The 20,130-nt window shown below is 40.4% G+C and overlaps 1 protein-coding gene across 2 annotated transcripts in view; it reads right to left on the bottom strand.

Annotated features, from left to right (window-relative positions):
- The window catches only part of LOC106881919 (uncharacterized), a 43,265-nt gene that overhangs the window by 14,920 nt on the left and 8,215 nt on the right, over positions 1 to 20,130 (bottom strand). For both annotated transcript variants that reach the window (XM_014932441.3, XM_014932440.3), the window contains exons 2-7: positions 8,427 to 8,592; positions 6,985 to 7,111; positions 6,355 to 6,456; positions 4,862 to 4,907; positions 3,604 to 3,752; positions 1,864 to 2,046 (exon numbers count right to left, since the gene is read on the bottom strand). In XM_014932441.3, coding sequence (XP_014787927.1) covers positions 1,864 to 2,046; positions 3,604 to 3,752; positions 4,862 to 4,907; positions 6,355 to 6,456; positions 6,985 to 7,111; positions 8,427 to 8,540 — 721 coding nt within the window. In that variant the 5' untranslated portion in view covers positions 8,541 to 8,592. The remainder of the gene's footprint in view (positions 1 to 1,863; positions 2,047 to 3,603; positions 3,753 to 4,861; positions 4,908 to 6,354; positions 6,457 to 6,984; positions 7,112 to 8,426; positions 8,593 to 20,130) is intronic.

The following is a 20,130-nucleotide window of genomic DNA, read 5'->3' as shown; positions in this document are numbered from 1 at the left end:
TGATTTTGTTAAATATTGTTATTGTTTTTGCTGAATAAAATTTGTTGAAAAAAAAAAGCCGCAATAATTATGCACCAACCCAATATATATATATATATATATATAATGGGTACCCTAATCATAGAACAAAATAAATGAACTTGTGCGTGAATTGTGTTAGGTGATCATTGACAGAATGATCAGATCATCTTTGTTTCGTAGCACAAAGTTATTGCAAGAGTGAGAGGAGCATTCTGCTACATCAGAATGCCAGATACCAATTCTATTGGGAACAGCTTAACAAAGTGTCTGTCCACGAAGCACTGTTGGGAAAACTGCCACTGAGAACTCAGGTAAATTACAATTCTTATCAAAGACTGACCTTCTAATTTTGTCCGAATCGGCAGAGTGGACCTTCCTTGTGAAGGATTTCATCTAGGAAGATCATGGTGCTAAGTCAATGGATGAAGCTTTGGTCACAATATGACGTTTCCCTACAATGGGAAGACCAGGGAGCAAAGGGGTTATGTATGGCAGGGAACTGGTGATAAATTGGAGGTTTTGTATGATGCATCACCTGCCAAAAGGTGCTGCTTTTCCAGAACCATACAATTCAATTCTTGGCAGCGAGAGATACCAATGATGATTATAATGGTGTTATAATGCAGTTGGAAAAATTCCTCTTCACTCACATTGCTGATGCCATAAAAAAAAAAAAAAAAAAATGGATGAACATTACAACTACATTTTCCTCACCAAACATCTTGCTCCACGCCTATATTTAATAAATAGTGTATCGTGGTAAGTCTCATTTCTATAAACAGCAATGACCAAAGATTGAACTGTAGTTAACGGAAAGATCGATATCAGCCTTGAGTTTCTCAATACCAAAAATTATGCCATTGTCGAAGATCAATAACTTTACAAATCAGATAATCTCCTCCATGTAAGCTTACTTCACTGATGTATCTTGTGATCTCGTTTGTCCCATCACTAAAAGGTTTTACTGCCCCACTGTGTCATTACTGAAAACCTTCAGTCATCTCACAGGCCCCTATTGTATCATTACCGAAACCCTCCATTGATCATCATCACACTTTATTATTTTCATTTCTGCTCTTTTGAACCACAAACCTCAACTAATTCACTTGTGGTGTTGTTCAGCAATGTGAGGTGGTACAACAACAGTCAATTTCGTGTATTTGTCATTATGGTGGAGTCACAAGTGTGTCTGTGTGTCACACATGAGGACAGACAGACACAGCAATCTTATCCTACCCTAACCACTTACCTTGCTTATACACAGAAAGATCAATCAATTAAGATAAAATTCCAATCAATTATAAAATTGGTAAATTCTATCTTCATTTGCATAAGTCCTATAGCAGCCGCCACACATGTGCACATGACAGTTCTCCACATGTGCACATGACAGTGCTCAATAAGTGCGACAACAAGTATGACAATCTCCATTCAGTCATTTCCACAAGTGTTACACTCTCCTGTCAACCTTCCACAAGAGTGATTGTCCACAACGCATAGCAACCGAGTTCTTTGTCAGATTCCACATGGACCAGATTATTGCAACATCTATAGTCCTGATGCAGAAAAGCAATTAGTTCAGTATGTTACACGAGGACAGACTAAACTCGTTGGTCACATCAGTCTGTAGACTCTCAATTCAATCAAATACCATCAGGTATTAATAATAAAAGAAAAGGAAGAGAAAGAAAATGGTAACTTGGGTTCCTTCCACTTTGAGATTTTCAATGAAAACAAAAAGCAGCAGCAGCAATAACAGATGAACAACATCAGAAACTTGAGGTTGGCCGACAAAGGTTATTTTATTTCAGCAGTTGATGATAATATCAAAAATATAATTACTTTGATTCACATCTTGTAACCAAGTTTTATCAACAGACACAGATAATTTGGCTGATTCTACAGCAGAGGCATTTCCTGGCTTTGTTGCAGTTTGAGAGGCACCAGGTTTCCCTAATTTCGTCACATTCTCTTTACAACCTGAAGTTCCTCTTCCTCTGCCAACTGGAACCACTGGTTTTGAACCTGAAAGACAATGTTTTTGAAAGTTATTAGATTAACATAATGGCAAAAAAAAAAATTTTAATCACCATCATCACCATCATCATTATTATTATATTTCCGCTCTTTAATGGTTCCTGGCAGCAAATGGAGCGCCTTACAAGTGGCTTTCCTCCCTTCCACAACAAGCAGTAAAGGAGTCGTTCCAACTTGTTTAGCCATGAATCGGGGCAAGGGACAACGGTCAGGCGCTAACTGATTATAGATGCAATAAACACCTGTACCACCTCCACCCTTCTTTCAAGGACAGAGCCCTTCCGGACCACTTCCGTACTATGGCCTCTACCTTATCTGCCACCTCGCTCCAATTCCTCTCCATCTGAGTCTGGGCCAACACTGATTTTGAGCTGCTAAAATGAAACTCTACATTTCTGATTTAATTTCAGACATTCTACATCATCAGCGTTGTTTAACGTCCACTTTCCATGCTGGCATGGGTTGGACGGTTTGACTGAGGGCTGGCGATCCAGGAGGCTCCAATCTGATCTGGCAGAGTCTCTACAGCAGGATGCCCTTCCTAACGCCAACCACTCACAGAGTGTAGTGGGTGTTTTTTACGTACCACCAGCATGGCAACAGTCAGGCGGCACTGGCATTGGCCATGTTCAGCTGATGGTTTGTACATGCCACTGGCACAGGAGCCAGTCATGGCGGGGGGGGGGGGGGCTGGTATTGACTTTTGTCGGCCCAAGGTTATAGCACAAGACACTTGCCCAAGGTGCCACGCAGTGGGACTGAACCCAGAACCATGTGGATAGTAAGAAAACTTCTTATCACACAGCCCCTCCTGCGGATAAAACAGTAAAGGGGTATATGGGCCCCCAAGGGTTATATAGATCCCAGATGAGAACCACCAATCTAGAGAGAGGAGATTTGTAGACAAGTACCAGTCTCCCTGACTGCCTGAAAACATGCACAGAAAAGAATATTGTCCAGGTCTGCAGATCAGACACACAGAGACATGGTCATCCCTGATTAACAGAGGGCCCTGGTAATTCTTCCACAACTGTCCAAAATCTATCAATATTGATGCAAACCAAATTTTAAAGACTTCGCAGATCTCCCAACAATTGGGAAACTGTTACCACCCAACATGGTAGAGGTGGATTAGAAGGAAAACATGATGTGCGGTTGAAGGACCCAGGTTCAAAACTCAGCAAAGACCAAACTTTTAGTAAGATGAAAACAGAAGTTGAATTAGGTCAGGGGTCAGAGGTCATTGTTTTAACAGCAAATAAAAGATAAGAAAAAGACAGAAAAAGATTTCACAACAGAGAAAAATCAAATGAGAGAGAGAGTGTGAGAGAGAGAAAGAAGAGTGAATGAAAGAGAGTTAGATAGAGAAAGAGGAAGAGTGAGAGAGAGGCAGAGCAAGTAAGAGAGAAAGAGGTAATGCAAGTGAGAGCAAGAAAGAGAGAAAGGCAGAGTGAGAGAGAAAAAAAAGAAACTGTGACAATAGGAAAGAAACATTTAAAAAAAGAAAAACATGAAGTCACAAGAATATAAAAAAAAAGTGCCAACCTTTTCCTCTTCCTCGTCCAATTCCTTCTGATGCCATCAGCAAACTATTTGAGCTAAACTGATAGACTGGAAGGTTATCTTGACTGTTGTTAAACTTGTGAGCCGGTAACCTTAGTTCAGTTTGGTTTGTATCCACCACGGAATGACTGCTAAAATCAAAATTTAAAAATTTGTTTGAAGTTGATTCTTTTAGCTTTTAACTTTTACTTGTTTCAGTCATTAGACTGTGGCCATGCTGGGGCATCACCTTGAAGAATTTTAGTTTGACAAAATAACCCGATGCTTGCTTTTAACGTCTGCTTTCCATGTAAAGTGACGCTGGTAACAATCACGCTCGAATGGTGCTTTTTACGTGCCACCGGCATGGAAGCCAGTCCGCTGCTCTGGCAACGGTCACGCTCGAATGGTGCTCTTAGCACTCCACTAGCATGGGTGCCAGTCATCGAATTTGATTTCAATTTCACTTGCCTCAACAAGTCTTTGCAAGCAGAGTTTAGTGTCCAATGAAGGAAAGGTACGCATAAGTGGGCTGGTTACACCCCTGGCATAGGCCACAGGTTATGGTCTCACTTGGCTTGTCGGGTCTTCTAAAGCACAGCATATTTCTAAAGATCTCGGTCATGTCATTGCCTCGGTGAGGCCTAATGTTTGAAGGTCACGCTTCACCACTTCATCCCAGGTCTTCCCTCAACCGCTAGGGTGTGGCACTTTTTCACACAGCTATCCTCATCCATTCTGGCTGGGAAGCGGCAAACTTATATTGTGATTAACAAGGCCTTTAAATCATGCATAAAAGTATGTTCTTTATTTTGCTACAGTTTTGGTTTTTATATACATTTTGTAATATCTAAACAAAAGTGATAACCTAAAAGCCTATCCCTTATCTCTGCCTCTACACCCAATCTCTCCCTAACATCTACCCTGGCTTCGTTCACTCAGCTGTTGTATTATGAGAGCAGAACTACACAGATTTCATTTCCCTGCTTCTCAGCTTCCACTGAATCTTCCTTTTTCTCAAGCATTCTCAGTTATCATCCCTTATTACCTTATTTTCCACTGATTGCCCCTTTCACCCCTTCTTCCCCTGTACAACCCTACTATGCCAACAGTAGCCCTTCCTCCAATTACCTCTGTTCATTTCCATCCCTATGTACCTCTAACTTCATCCTTGGCACTGTCTCCCTTACATCTGTCACCCACCACATTCCCTCCACTGATTACTATGAGATTGTTGACCAATGAAAAAAAACCATTTTACCTGGCAATTCTTCCAGCACCAAGCTTGAAAAACTTCTGTTCTGAATCTGAAATAGAATTATTGAAAGAATTGTCATAAGTGGAGACATTGAAGAATATTTTCTCTGCTATATATTTCAATGAAAAAAATAAGTCTTTGAACTACTGTACAAGAGTGGCAGCAAACTGGCAAAATCCTTAGAACATCATCAAAGGGAACAGACTGCTGTATTTGGTCTGAGTCCCAGAACTCAAAAGTTCAAATCCTGCTCAAGTCAACTTTGACTTTCATTTTTTCAGGGTCAATAAATAAACGGAATGAGACAATAGGGTGCAGCTGCTTGGGCACTGAGACTTTGACGTAGCTGACTGGACATTGAACTTGTTTTGACAACAGTTTTTGGTGCTGGAGACAAATGTGTGCATGCAGATATATACACAAACAGGTAGAGAGAGAGAGACATTGCACATCACACAAATGTAACTAGATAGACAGAGCCAGAGAGAGAGAGGGAGAGAGAGAGAGAGAGGATGAATGGGAGAAAGAGAACAATGGAGGAAGAGGGAGAACAAGGGAGAGAATGAGAGAAGCTTCCAGAGTCAAGAACTAACCTGTGTAAAACTTCTTATAAAGTCCAGGCCACAAGTAAACTTTCAATATTGGCACGTTTCACTGTTTGCGGGGGGGAGGAGTCGCATACATAAACTAAGAGACACAAATTAACGTACACTTGAAGCCTATCTCTGTCCCTGTGTGTGTGTCTGTCTTTAAATGTGTGTGTGTGTGTGTGTGAGGCATCACAAAAATATACGTATACTGACAGACATGTATACTGTCACACACATGTACTTGTCAGTCATCGACACACTCGTGTAGAAAATGTGATGTCATCATAATTGTGGTGGTGATATAAAAGGTCATTTACGACAGGTGACTAAAAGAAAAATGATAATGTTAATTTTTTGTAATACAAATATGTGAATGAAAATATAGTTTAGTTGGTAGCCAAAAGCTTCCTGAATCTTTTGATACCCCTTACGTTAAAATCGGCAACTTGGTTTTGGAATGCATAAGGAACATACATGCGCACGCACACACACACTTTTATAGTTATAGATAATCAATTTGCTTTCAACAGCTGACAATAATGAAAACACAAATTCCTTTGCAATGCACCTCAAAACAAAGTTTACAGTGGTTCATATTATTATTGTGTTGTCATGTTTAGTGTTCAGATTACTCTGTCAAATGTAATGTTTAACTATTCTCTGCTTCTCTGAACAAGCAACAAGTTCTAGAAAACACAATTCCAATAGTCTGAATGTAGAGAATTGTCTCTAATTAACCAAGTCACAAGAGAACTCAATAACCACAATACTCTTATGTAGAGAATTACTTACCTGGGTCCCAAGAGGCACCAATATCCAGAGTGCACTCTATGTAGAAATGATACTTCCCTTGGTTCCAAAAGAGCTTGATAACTACAATGCTTTATAAACAGAGACAATACTAACCTGCTTCCCAATCTTCTTCCATGTTTAGTTGAAAGTTCGTATCGGGGACCTCGAGGTTCCCAGAAGGAAGTTCCTCATCATCTTTATTCTGCTGAAGCCAGGCTGAAAATTTGAGAGGAAACGCATTTGAAGTTCTCACGGGTCAATTCAAATTTACGGTAACTGGAAGAATTTAGACTATAATTCTGACACTTAAAAGTTCTTGCTGTTCATATATAACACTTAGAAAAAGAAAATGACAACATTGAAAGCTAGGATGAGCTCTAAAAATTCTTCATATTTGGACAACATTATTCCATTTAATGTGTGTGTGTGTGTATATATATATATATATATATATATATTTTTATATATATATACATATATATATATATATATATATATATATATATAGGAAGGTGGTGAGCTGGCAGAAATGTTAGCAGTATTTCGTCTGTCTTTACGTTCTGAGTTCAAATTCCACTGAGATCGACTTCTTTTCATCCTTTTGGGGTCGATAAAGTACCAGTTGCATACTGGAGTCGATCTAATTGACTGGCCCCTCCACCTCCCCCAAAATTTCAGGCCTTGTGCCTAGAGTAGAAAAGAAATCAAAATAGTGCTGATGTAAGGAAGTTCTAGAATACTTACCATGTTTCAAATCTTGGTCAAGAATGGCTTTATCTGGACATAAAACCAAATGATACCGAAATTCTGGCTCCGGAATTCGATGTTTGTTATTGAAGGGACAAATTCGAGTTTTTTTCATTGGAAAATTCTAGAAACAAAAACAAAAAGAACTTATGTTTTTAATTGACTCTTGCATCAAAAGCATCAACCCTGATTTCATCACAGTCACAGAAACATGGGCACTCTCTATTCTGTGATGCTGGTTTTAGCATGGTTGGTTACAACTTGTTTTGCAATGACCATGTTAATCGTTGTTGGGGTTGTGTGATGGTTTACATTTGTTCCAACTTTTCAACAATTCTTTGAACCAATCATAACAAAAGGGTTTTTTGCTTTTTTTCTGATATATGCATCAACATGTTAACACTGCTTCTTGGCGCTATCTACTGCCCACCAAAGTACCATCAAGACACACAGCTTTTTACATCCTCAGGACTGCATCTAGGAAAACAACCACTTACGTTTTCATTGCTGGTGACCTCAACTACTCCAAGATTGATTGGGAAACTTTTCGTTGGCTGCAAAGTGTAAATGATTTCCCTGATAGAGGGCTGGATTCAAGTTGGTCCCAAGAAGTCACTTCCCCCTACAAGAGGTAACAACACTTTGAATATGCTCTTCACTACTCCTGAAATAGTTATCAGTGACATTACAGAGGACTCAGGCGACTCTGGTTATGCTATGGTCATTACCAATTTGTCTTTTGTGGGCAAAAACAAGAACCATTACCACTTCCAAACTGCTTGCTTTTGACTGGAATAAAGCAGACTGGAACCATTATTGTGCTGAGTTTACAATGTTCAAACTGGTTTGAATTTTGCAATTCTGGATATGTCAATACTGCACTTCAGAACATCCTCAGTTCAATCTGGTCCTGCTCTAAAAATCCACAAAGTGTAATTTGGGAGACTGCAGCAGTTCAACTTGCCCAGAAAGAACGTCATATGCTGGATTGGAATATAGACTACTCCAGACTGATGATGAGCAATGACTCTGAAACTAGTCTCTGGATGCTGGGTGGAGGTGCTTATCTCCTCCTTTGTAAGCATAAGGACACAGGAAATGTGTCTAGGCCAACAGGAAGCAGTACTTCCTAGGGCTAAATAACAGTAGCATTCTTCCCTTTTATGAGACTGTCACATAAAGTTGACAACATACTATCACTTTATTGCGCTGCATAAATCTGCATAAATCTGAGAGATTTAGAAATATATTATTTCTATTTTCAAGTTATGTATTGTAAAAGCAAGAATGTTCACAGCTAAGTTGAGATGAAAGGGATTCAGAGTAACTGAGAGAGAGAGAGAGAGAGAGAGAGAGAGAGAGAGAGAGAGAGAGAGAGAGAGAGAGAGAGAGAGAGAAAGAGAGAGAGAGAGAGATAATAACTACAGTAGTGTACTTACTTTCCGACATTTTTCTAAATGGTAAACCATTCTCCTGCTCTGTACCCTGTGAACAGGGTCATACGGGCAGATTTCATAATCATCTGGATCAGCAATGGGTATAGAGGAAGACATGAATCCTGTATTTGTCTATGAGTCTATAGAACTGTTATGCGTGATTATGTAACTGCGAGGGAAAATGGCAAAAAAAAAAGAAAGCATTGTTAATTCAGGGAGATCATGATGGACTGAATGGCATGCAGAAAAAGGAAAGAAAAAAAATACTCAAACAGATATTTGGAAAAAGAATAAAACCTTAGAAGCATTTGATAATGACTTTAGAAAGGATGGGGAAACAATTTTTAAAATTGTTAAGAATTTCACAGAAAACAATTGTCATAGTTTGTTGAAAATCTTAATCCTTGTGGACAGAAATGGTGACAACCACGGACATGTTTCAGTCTAATTAGACCTCATCATGATACAGTCATCAGTCACAGTATGGTCATGAAAGCATAATTGTTAGGCATAGTCGAGTTGTCAGGTATAGTAGACTCGTCACTCATAGTATATTCATCTTGAATCTACTATGATTAATGGAGGCACAATGGCCCAGTGGTTAGGGAAGCAGACTTGCAGTCGTAGGATCATGGTTTCGATTCCTAGACCGGGCATTGCGGTTTCCACTCCTAGACCGGGCGTTGCGAGTGTTTGAGCGAAAACACTTAAAAGCACCACGAGGCTCCGGCAGGGGCTGGTGGTGAACCCTGCTGTACCCTTTCGCCACAACTTTCTCTCACTCTTTCTTCCTGTTTCTGTTGTACCTGTATTTCAAAGGGCCAGCCTTGTCACACTGTGTCACGCAGAATCTCCCCGAGAACTACATTAAGGGTACACGTGTCTGTGGAGTGCTCAACCACTTGCACGTTAATTTCTCGAGCAGGCTGTTCCATTGATCATATCAACTGGAACCCTCGTTGTCGTAACCGACAGAGTGCCACGACGATTAGTTTTGGACTGTAAAAAATATTACATTTGAACACACGTAATGTATATTTTAGTCAAATCTACAACAGACATTGTTAATTTTTGATGTTTCAAATACTTTACTTTCATGAAAACAAAACTGAAAACTTGGACAAACTCGAAAGATTGTTGAGATTTCAATATATTTGCTGTTTTAGTTTACGCTCTCATTCACTCTTGCAGTATCCTCTTCCCCCTCCTCTTCTGAGTACAAGAGTTATCACAGTTAGAGAACGAGATCACTCAATCTGCTTGAAACAGCAGAATATTTATGAAGTCATTTTACCTGCTAGAAACAGCAGGTAAGTCTACGTTCTTCAAAAGGAAGGAAAGACATCTGATTAAATTGTTTTAAATATTCTTTTGATAGTAAGTCAGTTTCACCAGGGCTGAAATGGGGCTCGACAACTTTTGTCACAGTTGTGAGTAACTGTGAGCCAACTTTTGTCACAGTTGTGAGTAACTGTGAGACAACTTTTGTCACAGTTGTGAGTAACTGTGAGACAACTTTTGTCACAGTTGTGAGTAACTGTGAGACAACTGATGACATTGGGATGCGTAGATCATGATAATTCCTATTAGAGAATAAATAATACCAAAACTTCTTTCCAGTTTCCTGTTTTGATATGCAATTGCTCTGCAAAAACTATTTCCCAGTATTTTTCAACTCTTATGCACAGCTCATACAAATAGAACACCTTCACATAATTTTGGAGTACTAGAATATGCAGATGTACTTCCCAAGGACACAGCTTGCATCAGAACTCTCTCCATATTTCACCATTATTTAAAGTCTGTTTTCCATTCCGGCAGAGGCTGGGACAGGAGCTGGCAAGCCAGAAGACTGCCCCAGGCCCCACTGTCTGGTTTGGGAGGGTCTTTACAGCTGGATGCCCTTCCAAATGCCAACCACTTTACAGTGTGGGCTGGATGCCTTTTACATGGCGTCAGCACTGGCAAAGTCACCAAGTAACTCACAAGACAAGGGTCCTTTGGTGGTGGGGGAGGGCATTGGAGGAGGTGGCCTGGTGCCAGGTGATGATAGAGGGACCGAAACAGGTGTGGTGTTGTTGTAAAGGAGATACATGGTTGCCCTAGTCAGAGAGAGAGAGAGATCAAGAATGAGAGAGAGGGAGAGAGTGATCAAGAATGAGAGAGCGAGAGAGATCAAGAAAGAGAGAAAGTGATCAAGAATGAGAGAAAGCGAGAGAGAGAATGAAAGTGAAAGAGAGAGGGAGAGTGTGATCAAGAATGAGAGAGAGAGAAAGAGTGAGTGAGTGAAAGAGTGAGTGAGTGAGTGAGTGAGTGAGAGAGTGAGAGAGTGAGAGAGAGAGAGAGAGAGAGAGAGAGAGAGATGGTGGTGATGTGCCAGGGCAGACTCTCAAGGTAATCCTGATTTCACTGTGCCTATATATATAGGTGTGTGTGTGTTTATATATGACACACATAAGTATGTATACACACTTACACACACACACACACTCACAAATGTGTGAGAGAGTTAGAAATATAACTGAATTCCAAGAAGACATTTTATTCTGCCATTCGTTGGTGAAAGAAGAGTAGGGGGGGGGGGGGTAATTATGTTCGTCTGATTTAAATTGTTTAGCACCCAACAATTGATTAAAAGTTTTCCAGTGGCTAATTAGTGACTGCCAAATTATTCTTGACTAAACGAAGAAAAGACAAATGGAAACATCTACATAGTCATTTGACCCACTAAAAACAGCAGTCAAATCTCCCTCAAATCAAATCTTACCATCTTCGATAAAAGCTGATATGGAATATTATAGGAAAAAACCTGATGGTCAAGGACCATTTGGTCATAGATTTGATTGAAATAGCAGCTAAATCTCCCTCAAATCACACTATCATCTTAAAAAAGAACTTTGGATAATATAATAGATGGAACAAAATTGGAAAAAGACAGGATAGTCATGGCCAGAGTGTCTTTGATCATAGCTATGTTCAGACAGGGCTGACTAAAGATTAAACAATGGCCACTCGATTTAAACAGAATTATAATTTGGTTACGCTATCATTTAAAACAAGACAGTTGGGAGAAGAACCTTTCCCAACAACATCAAAATATTTTAGGGTTTTTTCGTGTCCTTGGAGTCTCATCAACTCCTGGTGGGGTCAAAGGGAGCACTGTGGTGATATATGGCCATGTGTTTGAAGTTTTGAAACCTGGAAGAGCTGATCCTGCTGAAGATCTCAATGCAGATGGTTTCTTTCAGACAGAAAAGGAGCAGAAAAGGCGTAGCAGTGGCTGTGTGGTAAGTAGCTTGCTTACGAACCACATGGTCCCAGGTTCAGTCCCACTGCGTGACACCTTGGGCAAGTGTCTTCTATAACCTCAGGCCGACCAAAGCCTTGTGAGTGGATTTGGTAGACGGAAACTGAAAGAAGCCCGTCATATATATGTATATATATATGTGTGTGTATATGTTTGTGCGTCTGTGTTTGTCCCCCCCACCATCGCTTGACAACCGATGCTGGTGTGTTTACATCCCTGTAACTTAGCGGTTCAACAAAATAGACCGATAGAATAAGTCCTGGGGTCGATTTGCTCAATTAAAGACGGTGCTCCAGCATGGCCACAGTCAAATGACTGAAACAAGTAAAAAAGTAAAAAGCAGAGAGACAAATTGAGCCCAGTACATGACTGGTACTTGAAAGGATGAAAGGAAAAAAATAACCATGATGGAGGTTTCAACTTGGAATGCTTTGTGGGATTTGTTTTTGCTTTCTGTGCTCTATTTCATTCATTATATGAAATAGATCTGATGGAGATTTGGCTATTATTTCTAGCAGGTCGAGTAACTTTGTAAGGAAACTTCTTTGTTGGCACAAAACATTTGAAAGTTAATCAGTAAGGGAAGTATGAACAGAAGTAACCATACATACACACATACCAGCATCCATTTGGGTGCTTGATCTGCTAGAAACAGCAGTCAAATTTCTTTCACATCACATCCTGTAAGTGTGGATGTATGGTTAACAATCTTGCTTCCAAACCACATGGTTCCAGGTTCAATCCCACTGCATGACACCTTGAGCAACTCTTCTGGACAGTTTCCTTGATTAAGTTGGTGAATGCTGCCATAACGTAGTATAATCATCATCATCATTTAACGTCCGCTTTCCATGCTAGCATGGGTTGGACGATTTGACTGAGGACTGGCGAACCAGATGACTACACCAGGCTCCAATCTGATTTGGCAGAGTTTCTACAGCTGGATGCCCTTCCTAACGCCAATCACTCCGAGAGTGTAGTGGGTGCTTTTACATGCCACCGGTACAAAGGCCAGCCAGGCGATACTGGCAACAGCCATGCTCAAAATGGTGTTTTTTACGTGCCACCTGCACAGGAGCCAGTCCAGCGGCACTGGCAACGACCTCACTCAAATGTTTTTTCACATGCCACTGGCACAAGTGCCAGTAAGGCGACGCTGGTAATGAACACGTTTGAATGGTGCTATTTACGTGCCACTGGCATGGAAGCCAGACAGCTGCTCTGGCAATGATCATACTCGGACGGTGCTCTTAGCGCTCCACTGCCACAGGTGCCATCACGATTTCGCTTTTACTTGCCCCAACAGGTCTTCGCAAGCGGAGTTTAGTGTCTAATGAAAGAAAGGTACGCATAAGTGGGCTGGCTACACCCCTCGCAGAAGCCTCGGATTATGGTCTCACTTGGCTTGCTGGGTCTTCTCACGCACAGCAATGTATGTATGTATGTATGTATATATATATATATATATATATATATATATATATATATATATATATATATGAATAACACTAATAGTACTAATAACTATATCTCCTAAATTACGTAATTGTAAAAATAGATTTCTATGTCCTCTATGTCCAGTAGTGGGATTGGCATTTGAAGAGAAGAGAAATTGGAGAGGAGAGGATGGAGAAATATTTTTGGTTGTGGGGGACAATAAGAATGTATGAATAAAGCAAAGTAGGGTGGGAAGTTTATGCATGGCTAGTGATTTTATGGTCAAAAGGCGTAAACTGGTACAAGAAAAAAAAAAAAACCAATGAAGCGGTGAAGGTGTATGTAAGCATATATATTTGTAGGTTTACAGGTGGAGGAGGTAGAAATATGAGGAGAGAAGAATATTTTAGGTAGGAAGTAAAAATACGGACAGAAAATTGTAATTGACAATTAAGGAAGTAGAAGGGGAGAAAAAATATTATTGGTTTAATATGCAATGGTAGAGAGGGTGGAGGAGTGGGGAAAAGAATATATGAGAGTTATGGGGAGACAAGAGCAGGGTGGGTTGTAATTATTTGCATTTCAAAAATGGATTTAGTACCCGATGTTTGCAGATGAATATTATACTGCTGTGTTCATCGAGGCAGTATATGGACTGCAAAATAGCCATGAGCTCAGCTATGCAGAGATCATACTTATTATCATATCTGCTGTAAGGTTTGTCGTGGGTGATTATGGACCATTTGAATGTGTAAGGAGTCGAACCAATCATTAGTTTATTGATAAGCTGAGATAACTAGGTACAGTTAGATTTTGTATGGAGTTTCAAGCTAGAGTAGTGAGCAGGTTGTCCCATAGAAACCTCCAGTTGTCTTCCACATTATGTGATGCTATATCCCTTTCTATTTTGTTGAAGGCTTCGAGTAACACGTCTCTGAATCTCTGTCCATTTGTAGGATCTTTAAGCTTCCAGACCTTTCGCTTCCAAGCTGGTCTACTTCTGGGCATCCATTTAGCCCTGATCCCAAAGTCACTAACTACTAATCTGTGTTGAGGGGTACATTCTTCGCCTGGGAAGGTTTTGGCATTTATAAGCAGCCCTCTTTCATTTTTTCTGGCAAGGATGTTGTCAATTTGGCTAGTGTGTCTGCCAGAATGGTAGGTGAATAAGTGACTGGCAGGGTTCCTGAAGTTGGTATTGCAAACCATAAGATCATTTGCATCACAGAAGTCCAACAGTCTGGTTCCCTCCTCATTGCGGGAACCAAGGCCATAGCCTCCATGTATGCCATGGAAGCCCTCTGCATGTTGTCCAACATGTCTATATACATATATATGCATACATATATATATATACATATATATGCATACATATATATGCATACATATATATACATACATATATATACATACATACAATGAGCTTCTTTCAGTTTGTGTCTATCAAATCCACTCACAAGGCTTTGGTCGACCCAAGGCTATAGTAGAAGACACTTGCCCAAACTGCCATGCAGTGAGACTGAACCCAGAACCATGTGGTTGGTAAGCAAGCTACTTCCAGCCACTCCTGCACTTATGTGTGTGTGTGTGTATATGTGTGTATAGATATACAGATGAGTGTGTATGTGTATAAACACCTGGCACTCCTGTGTCCATAGCAGCAGTAAACAGCTGTAATCACTTGAGAGCAGAATTAACACACATTTCCTCCTCTCTTCAGGCGCCCAGTTTCTCCCCCCCCCCTCCACCAATCGTTACCACCTTTCTCTGCTTTCAACTCTCTCTCCTCTGCCATACTCCATCTTAACATTCCTCATATCTGCTCCTGTTCTCAATGCCTCTCTATATCTGCCATCATGCCTCACTCACCATTCTTTCCGCCCCCCCCCCCACCACTGCTTCTACACCTGGCACATCCCCCCACCACCTTCCACATCGTCCCCCTACTTTTCTGATCTATCCTATCGCCTTGAACCACTTCTATCTCTCTCTCTCTCTCTCACCTACCTCCCTACTTGTATTTCCCATCCCTCCACTTTCACCTTCATTCATCACTCCCTACATTCACCTCTACCCCCATCTCTAGCCATCTGTTACTCTCCCCTCACATCACCTTCTTGCATCTTATGATCATCTGGAATCAGGTCACCAACATCTCTATTCTCTGTCCAGTCGCTCCCACCCCAGCCCTGTATAATGTGGAGTAGCCATATATCTCCTCCTCCATAGCAAGATACCTGGGCTTATCTCGCTACCAGACTTTAGCCTCTAACAGCAGGTGTATAACCACCTCTCAATATCTCACTCCTCCACCCTAGTGTTGGCACCACATAAACGGCACTCAGTGGTCGGCATCTTGGGGTTAGTAGCTCGTGCTCTTAACCACTACGCCCACTTAACCACTAACCCATGGGCATATGACGTAGTGGTTAAGAGCGCGGGCTACTAACCCCAAGATTCTGAGTTCGATTCCAGGCAGTCACCTGAATGATAACAACATCGAAAAATACCTCAGGAATGAGAAACCAGGTTCGAAATTTCTCCATGACAACTGATGAAGGCTGGAGGGTACATCAGCCGAAACGTTGTGTCAACAACAAACAAGATGAGGACAAATATCCGTCAAATGTAAAGAACGTACATAATTCCTCATCTCTTAAATATAAAAGAAATACAAGTTAGTCTTGATTTCCTCTCTTTTCTACATTGCATTTGTAGAGCAAAATCAAGTTGACAGTTGCATCAATACAATAATCTGTGTTTAAGATGGGTCACAAAAATTCAGCCAATCAAATCACTTGTTATCTGTTTCTGAACCATCATCGTTGCTTAGCATCTGCTTTCCATGCTGGCATGGGTTGGACTGTTTGACTGAGGACCAGCAAGCGAGGAGGCTGCACCAGGCTCCAATCTGATCTGGCAAGGTTTCTACAGCTGGATGCCCTTCCTAACACCAACCACTTCGAGAGTGTAGTGGGTGCTTTCTACGTTCCACCAGTACAGGAGCCAGTCAGGCAGTACTGGCATTGACCACGCTCGAATGGTGCTTTTTATGTGCCACTGGTGCAGGAGCCAGTCAGGTGGCACTGGCATTGGCCACATTCAAATGGCGCTTTTTACATGCCACTGGCACGAGAGCCAGTCTAGCAGCACTGGCATCGACCATGCTCAAATAGTGCTTTTTATGTGCCACCGGCACATAAACAATTCCATATTTCAACATTTTCACATAATCACATGTTAAAGTCATCAATTACTACTACTTTATCTCTACCTGGAATTCTCTAAACAACGTTCTTTGATTGCACACTTTTGCCATCATCAGAACCATTCATTACTGGTGCATAAATGTCGCAGAATAACCACAGGATGGAGACATTAACCTAGACACAAGTCCATCATTTAAACAAGTCATAGGGAAACTGCAACCAACAGGACTTTCTGCACAGCATGCCTAACAAAGAAGTTTTCTTGAATTCCTTTCGTAGAGTGGTCTGCCTGATGACAGGCCGTGTCAGGTACAGCCAACTTCACAAAGAAAAGACTGTCCATGCTTGATTTAACTCTTTAGCATTCAAATTACCATGTGCAAGGTGATGCTTGTTGATCCACATTGTTTTGTAATTTAGTCTTGAAATTTTGATAATGTGATTGTTCATTTTTAGAATGACATTTTAGAGAAGGTGTGAGAGACCAGATCTGACCAGTTTGAACTGAAAACAGGTAGAATATTTGGGCCTGATATGGTCAGTTTAAATGCGAAAGGGTTAAGCCTTTAATTCAGTAAGATATGATGCTGGCTTCATTGCAAAATTCATTCCAGACTCCCTTCTCTGATTATCATCTTAAATTAAAAAAATAGTGCAACCTATTCTTCCTCACCAGAAAAATAGATCTCAGATAAGGCCACAATACATTTTGTAAGCGCCAAAGAAAATAATGCTTTTTATTTTATTTCTATTTCAGCAGATGTCTTCATATAAATCATGGTTCTTACAGTCTAACAATAAAAAAAAAAATATCATGTATGTGCTTTTTGACAATTACTTAATAACAACTGGACCCAGCTGCCTTTTTGGGGATCCCTGCCAAACCAGATCTGTAAGTTTGAATTTCACAAGCCCTTTTTACCATTTACATTTCTCGAGGGTCATATTTTTTCATAAACATCAGTGACACGGGCAATATATGGCTGGTATTTTGAGACGAGCACCAGCTATATATTTATTTCTTTATTGCCCACAAGGGGCTAAACATATAAGGGGACAAACAAGGACAGACAAAGGGATTAAGTTAATTTCTAGAGAATCTGCAAAAAATACAAAACTCCTTCCCCTCTCTTCATATCTCGTTTCCTTTCTCATTTCCTGCATGCCACTTATTTTCTGTCTAGCATCAACAAAACTTATCTTGAACATGTTTAACCAAATTTAATCTCCTTAAATACAACATGAACAACCGTTTCTTGTTAAGTTTTTGTTTGTAGCTCATTTTCTAAAATTAAATTGAAAACTGTCCTTAAGACTGATTTTTGTCTTCCCCCATGGTTCCCCTCCTCCTCCTCTATATCTCTCTCTCGTTTTCTCTATCTCTGCACAAACTTGTTTATCATTCATTTCCCCCACACATACACCCTTTAAATGCCTTCTAACAAAAACGTCCATTCATCTGACAATCACGGATTTCTCTTGAATTACTCTTTTGTTGTTCTTCTCATCCTCTTACTGTCTCCCAGTAAACAATGCAATATACATCTGGAAACAGCACAAAGACAAGAGGGTCCTCGTTAATGTTGCCAGGGAGCAAGACAGCCTCCTTGGCACCAGTAAATGAATGAAGAGAAAGGTATTTGGCAAAGAACTCATTTTGCTGCAGAAGCTGACTCATGCTCACACTCTCCACATTACAGAAGACATATTAAACAAGACTATGTCACTGGAGAGTGGCAGTTCAAGTCCAGGGCACCCACAAAACCCCCAGCTAGGAGCAGACACCCTGGTAGGCCTGTGGGAGCCTGATTTAGAAAATCTGCAAGAGAAACACCAAAACTCTGCATGATAGGCTAACCAGGCCATCGCTCCGCCTATCAAGGATGTGATGACAGTAAATCAACAAGTATATCACACGTTCTTTTGACAAGTCGAGAAAGACTTTACAAGAGATCTGAGAAAGTGGACAAGGAGATATTCTATTGAAAATATTTTACCAATTGCCTCAATCCATGAGGACTTTCATCGTACTTAAAAAAGGGGGAACCAATAAGTCAGTTGGGGAATCTGGAACCAAAAATGGCAACTGTAACAAAACATGATACACAGTGAAGGAGGGAGTTCGAAATAACTTACAATTCCCGCCAATTAGAATGAGGTATGTATGTATATCATGAAAATGAAACCATTAAAGTGAAAGTATCTGTCGTTACAGTATCGAAATGTGATTGTTTCAGTTTTGATACTGAAATAGTTTTCTTTTACTGTCAGTGTTTCTCCTTCCTTTCTTTTTGTATTTGTTGTTGGATCGTTCGTAAATGTTCATAAGAAAAAGGAGGAGTTGAAAGGGTTTGTAAAGGTAGTAGAAAGAGGAAATTAGATTTTATTAGTGGGGAAATGTTAATTTGTGTAGTTTTATAGATTTTATTAGTAATTGGGATTTATTTTGACTGAAAAAATGACGCTGTGACCTAACATTGTATTTAAAATATTAATTCCGATTCTTTAATCCAAGAAATTTGGAATTGTGTAAATGTATGAATTTTAAACGTACACACACACAGAAAATCTGCCTTTTATAGATAAGATACACATAAGTCTCACTCTGTGGCAGCTTGGGTAAGTGTCTTCTGCTATAGCTTCAGACCAACTGAAGCCTTGGGAGTAAATTTGGAAGGCAAAACTTCCATTGTGTGTATGTGTGTGTGAAAGTGCTTGTGCCTTGTTTGATATCCATTTTACCATTTTATGTCCAGTCCACGCAGTTTGGGAAGATCTCACCTCATATGTTTTATTTTAGCATTGTTTCTAAGGCTGGATGCCCTTCCTAACACTGACCACTTCACAAAAAGTATTGGATCTCTTTCCATATTGCCAGCACTAAAGCAGTAGCCATGTCCCTATCACAGCAAGAGGGACCTCACAGCCCCATGTTTTTGCTCACCAATCCACGTCTTTACAGATGTGAGAAGCATGAGTGATTTGAGTAGTGTGGGTTGGGGCGTGGCAAATGGAAAGTAGGTGGGTTCTGTACCAAAGAGCTGCATAAAGGAGTGATGATATCTTGACTGGAAGCTGCCATCATCGGTCAGAATGAAGCTTTAAATATATACATACAAAGGGGTACCCAAAAGAAACCAGAATTTTGCAATATTATTTCATTCACTTGGTTTTACAGGTTTACACTTTTATCACCTTCGAAGTGTTCTCCATTTGAACCAATGCATTGGTCCAGACGTGTTTTCCACTGTTCGAAGTAGTCCTGGAACTCTTGCCAAGCAAAACCTTTTAATGCCTCCACCTCTTCCACATCTACAAATTCCATAACACCAGCTCTGAAAAAAAGGTTCAGATCCTTTAAAAAAAGGTCCAGATCCTTTAAAAAAAAGGTCCAGATTGACTTCCAGCTGTTCTTTCAGATCACGACACACATTCAGTCCCGACTGTTCTTGATCTTCTGTGAGCAGGCGAGGCATAAATTACGCAGCAACTCTTTTCATTCACAATTCCTCATACAAAGTTCATTAGCAGGAGCACCAGGACACACCAGCCACATCAAAAAGCTCATCAACTGTTCAGCAACAGTCTTCCAAAATCAGTTCATGAATTTTCGTGATGTTTCCAGTTGCTTGGGAGGTTAATGGTCACCCTCAACGAGGCTGGTCTTAAAGTGACAAGTGGCCATTCCTAAAGCAGGAAAACCACTTGCAAACTTGTATTTTGCTCATGGCAGCACCCTTGTAAGCTGTTTGAA

This window comes from Octopus bimaculoides, chromosome 4 (assembly GCF_046866305.1).
Source record: "Octopus bimaculoides isolate indiv1 chromosome 4, ASM4686630v1, whole genome shotgun sequence".
NCBI lineage: Eukaryota > Metazoa > Mollusca > Cephalopoda > Octopoda > Octopodidae > Octopus > Octopus bimaculoides.
Note: the sequence above shows the minus strand (reverse complement) of the source record. Positions and strands in the feature narration are given on the sequence as shown.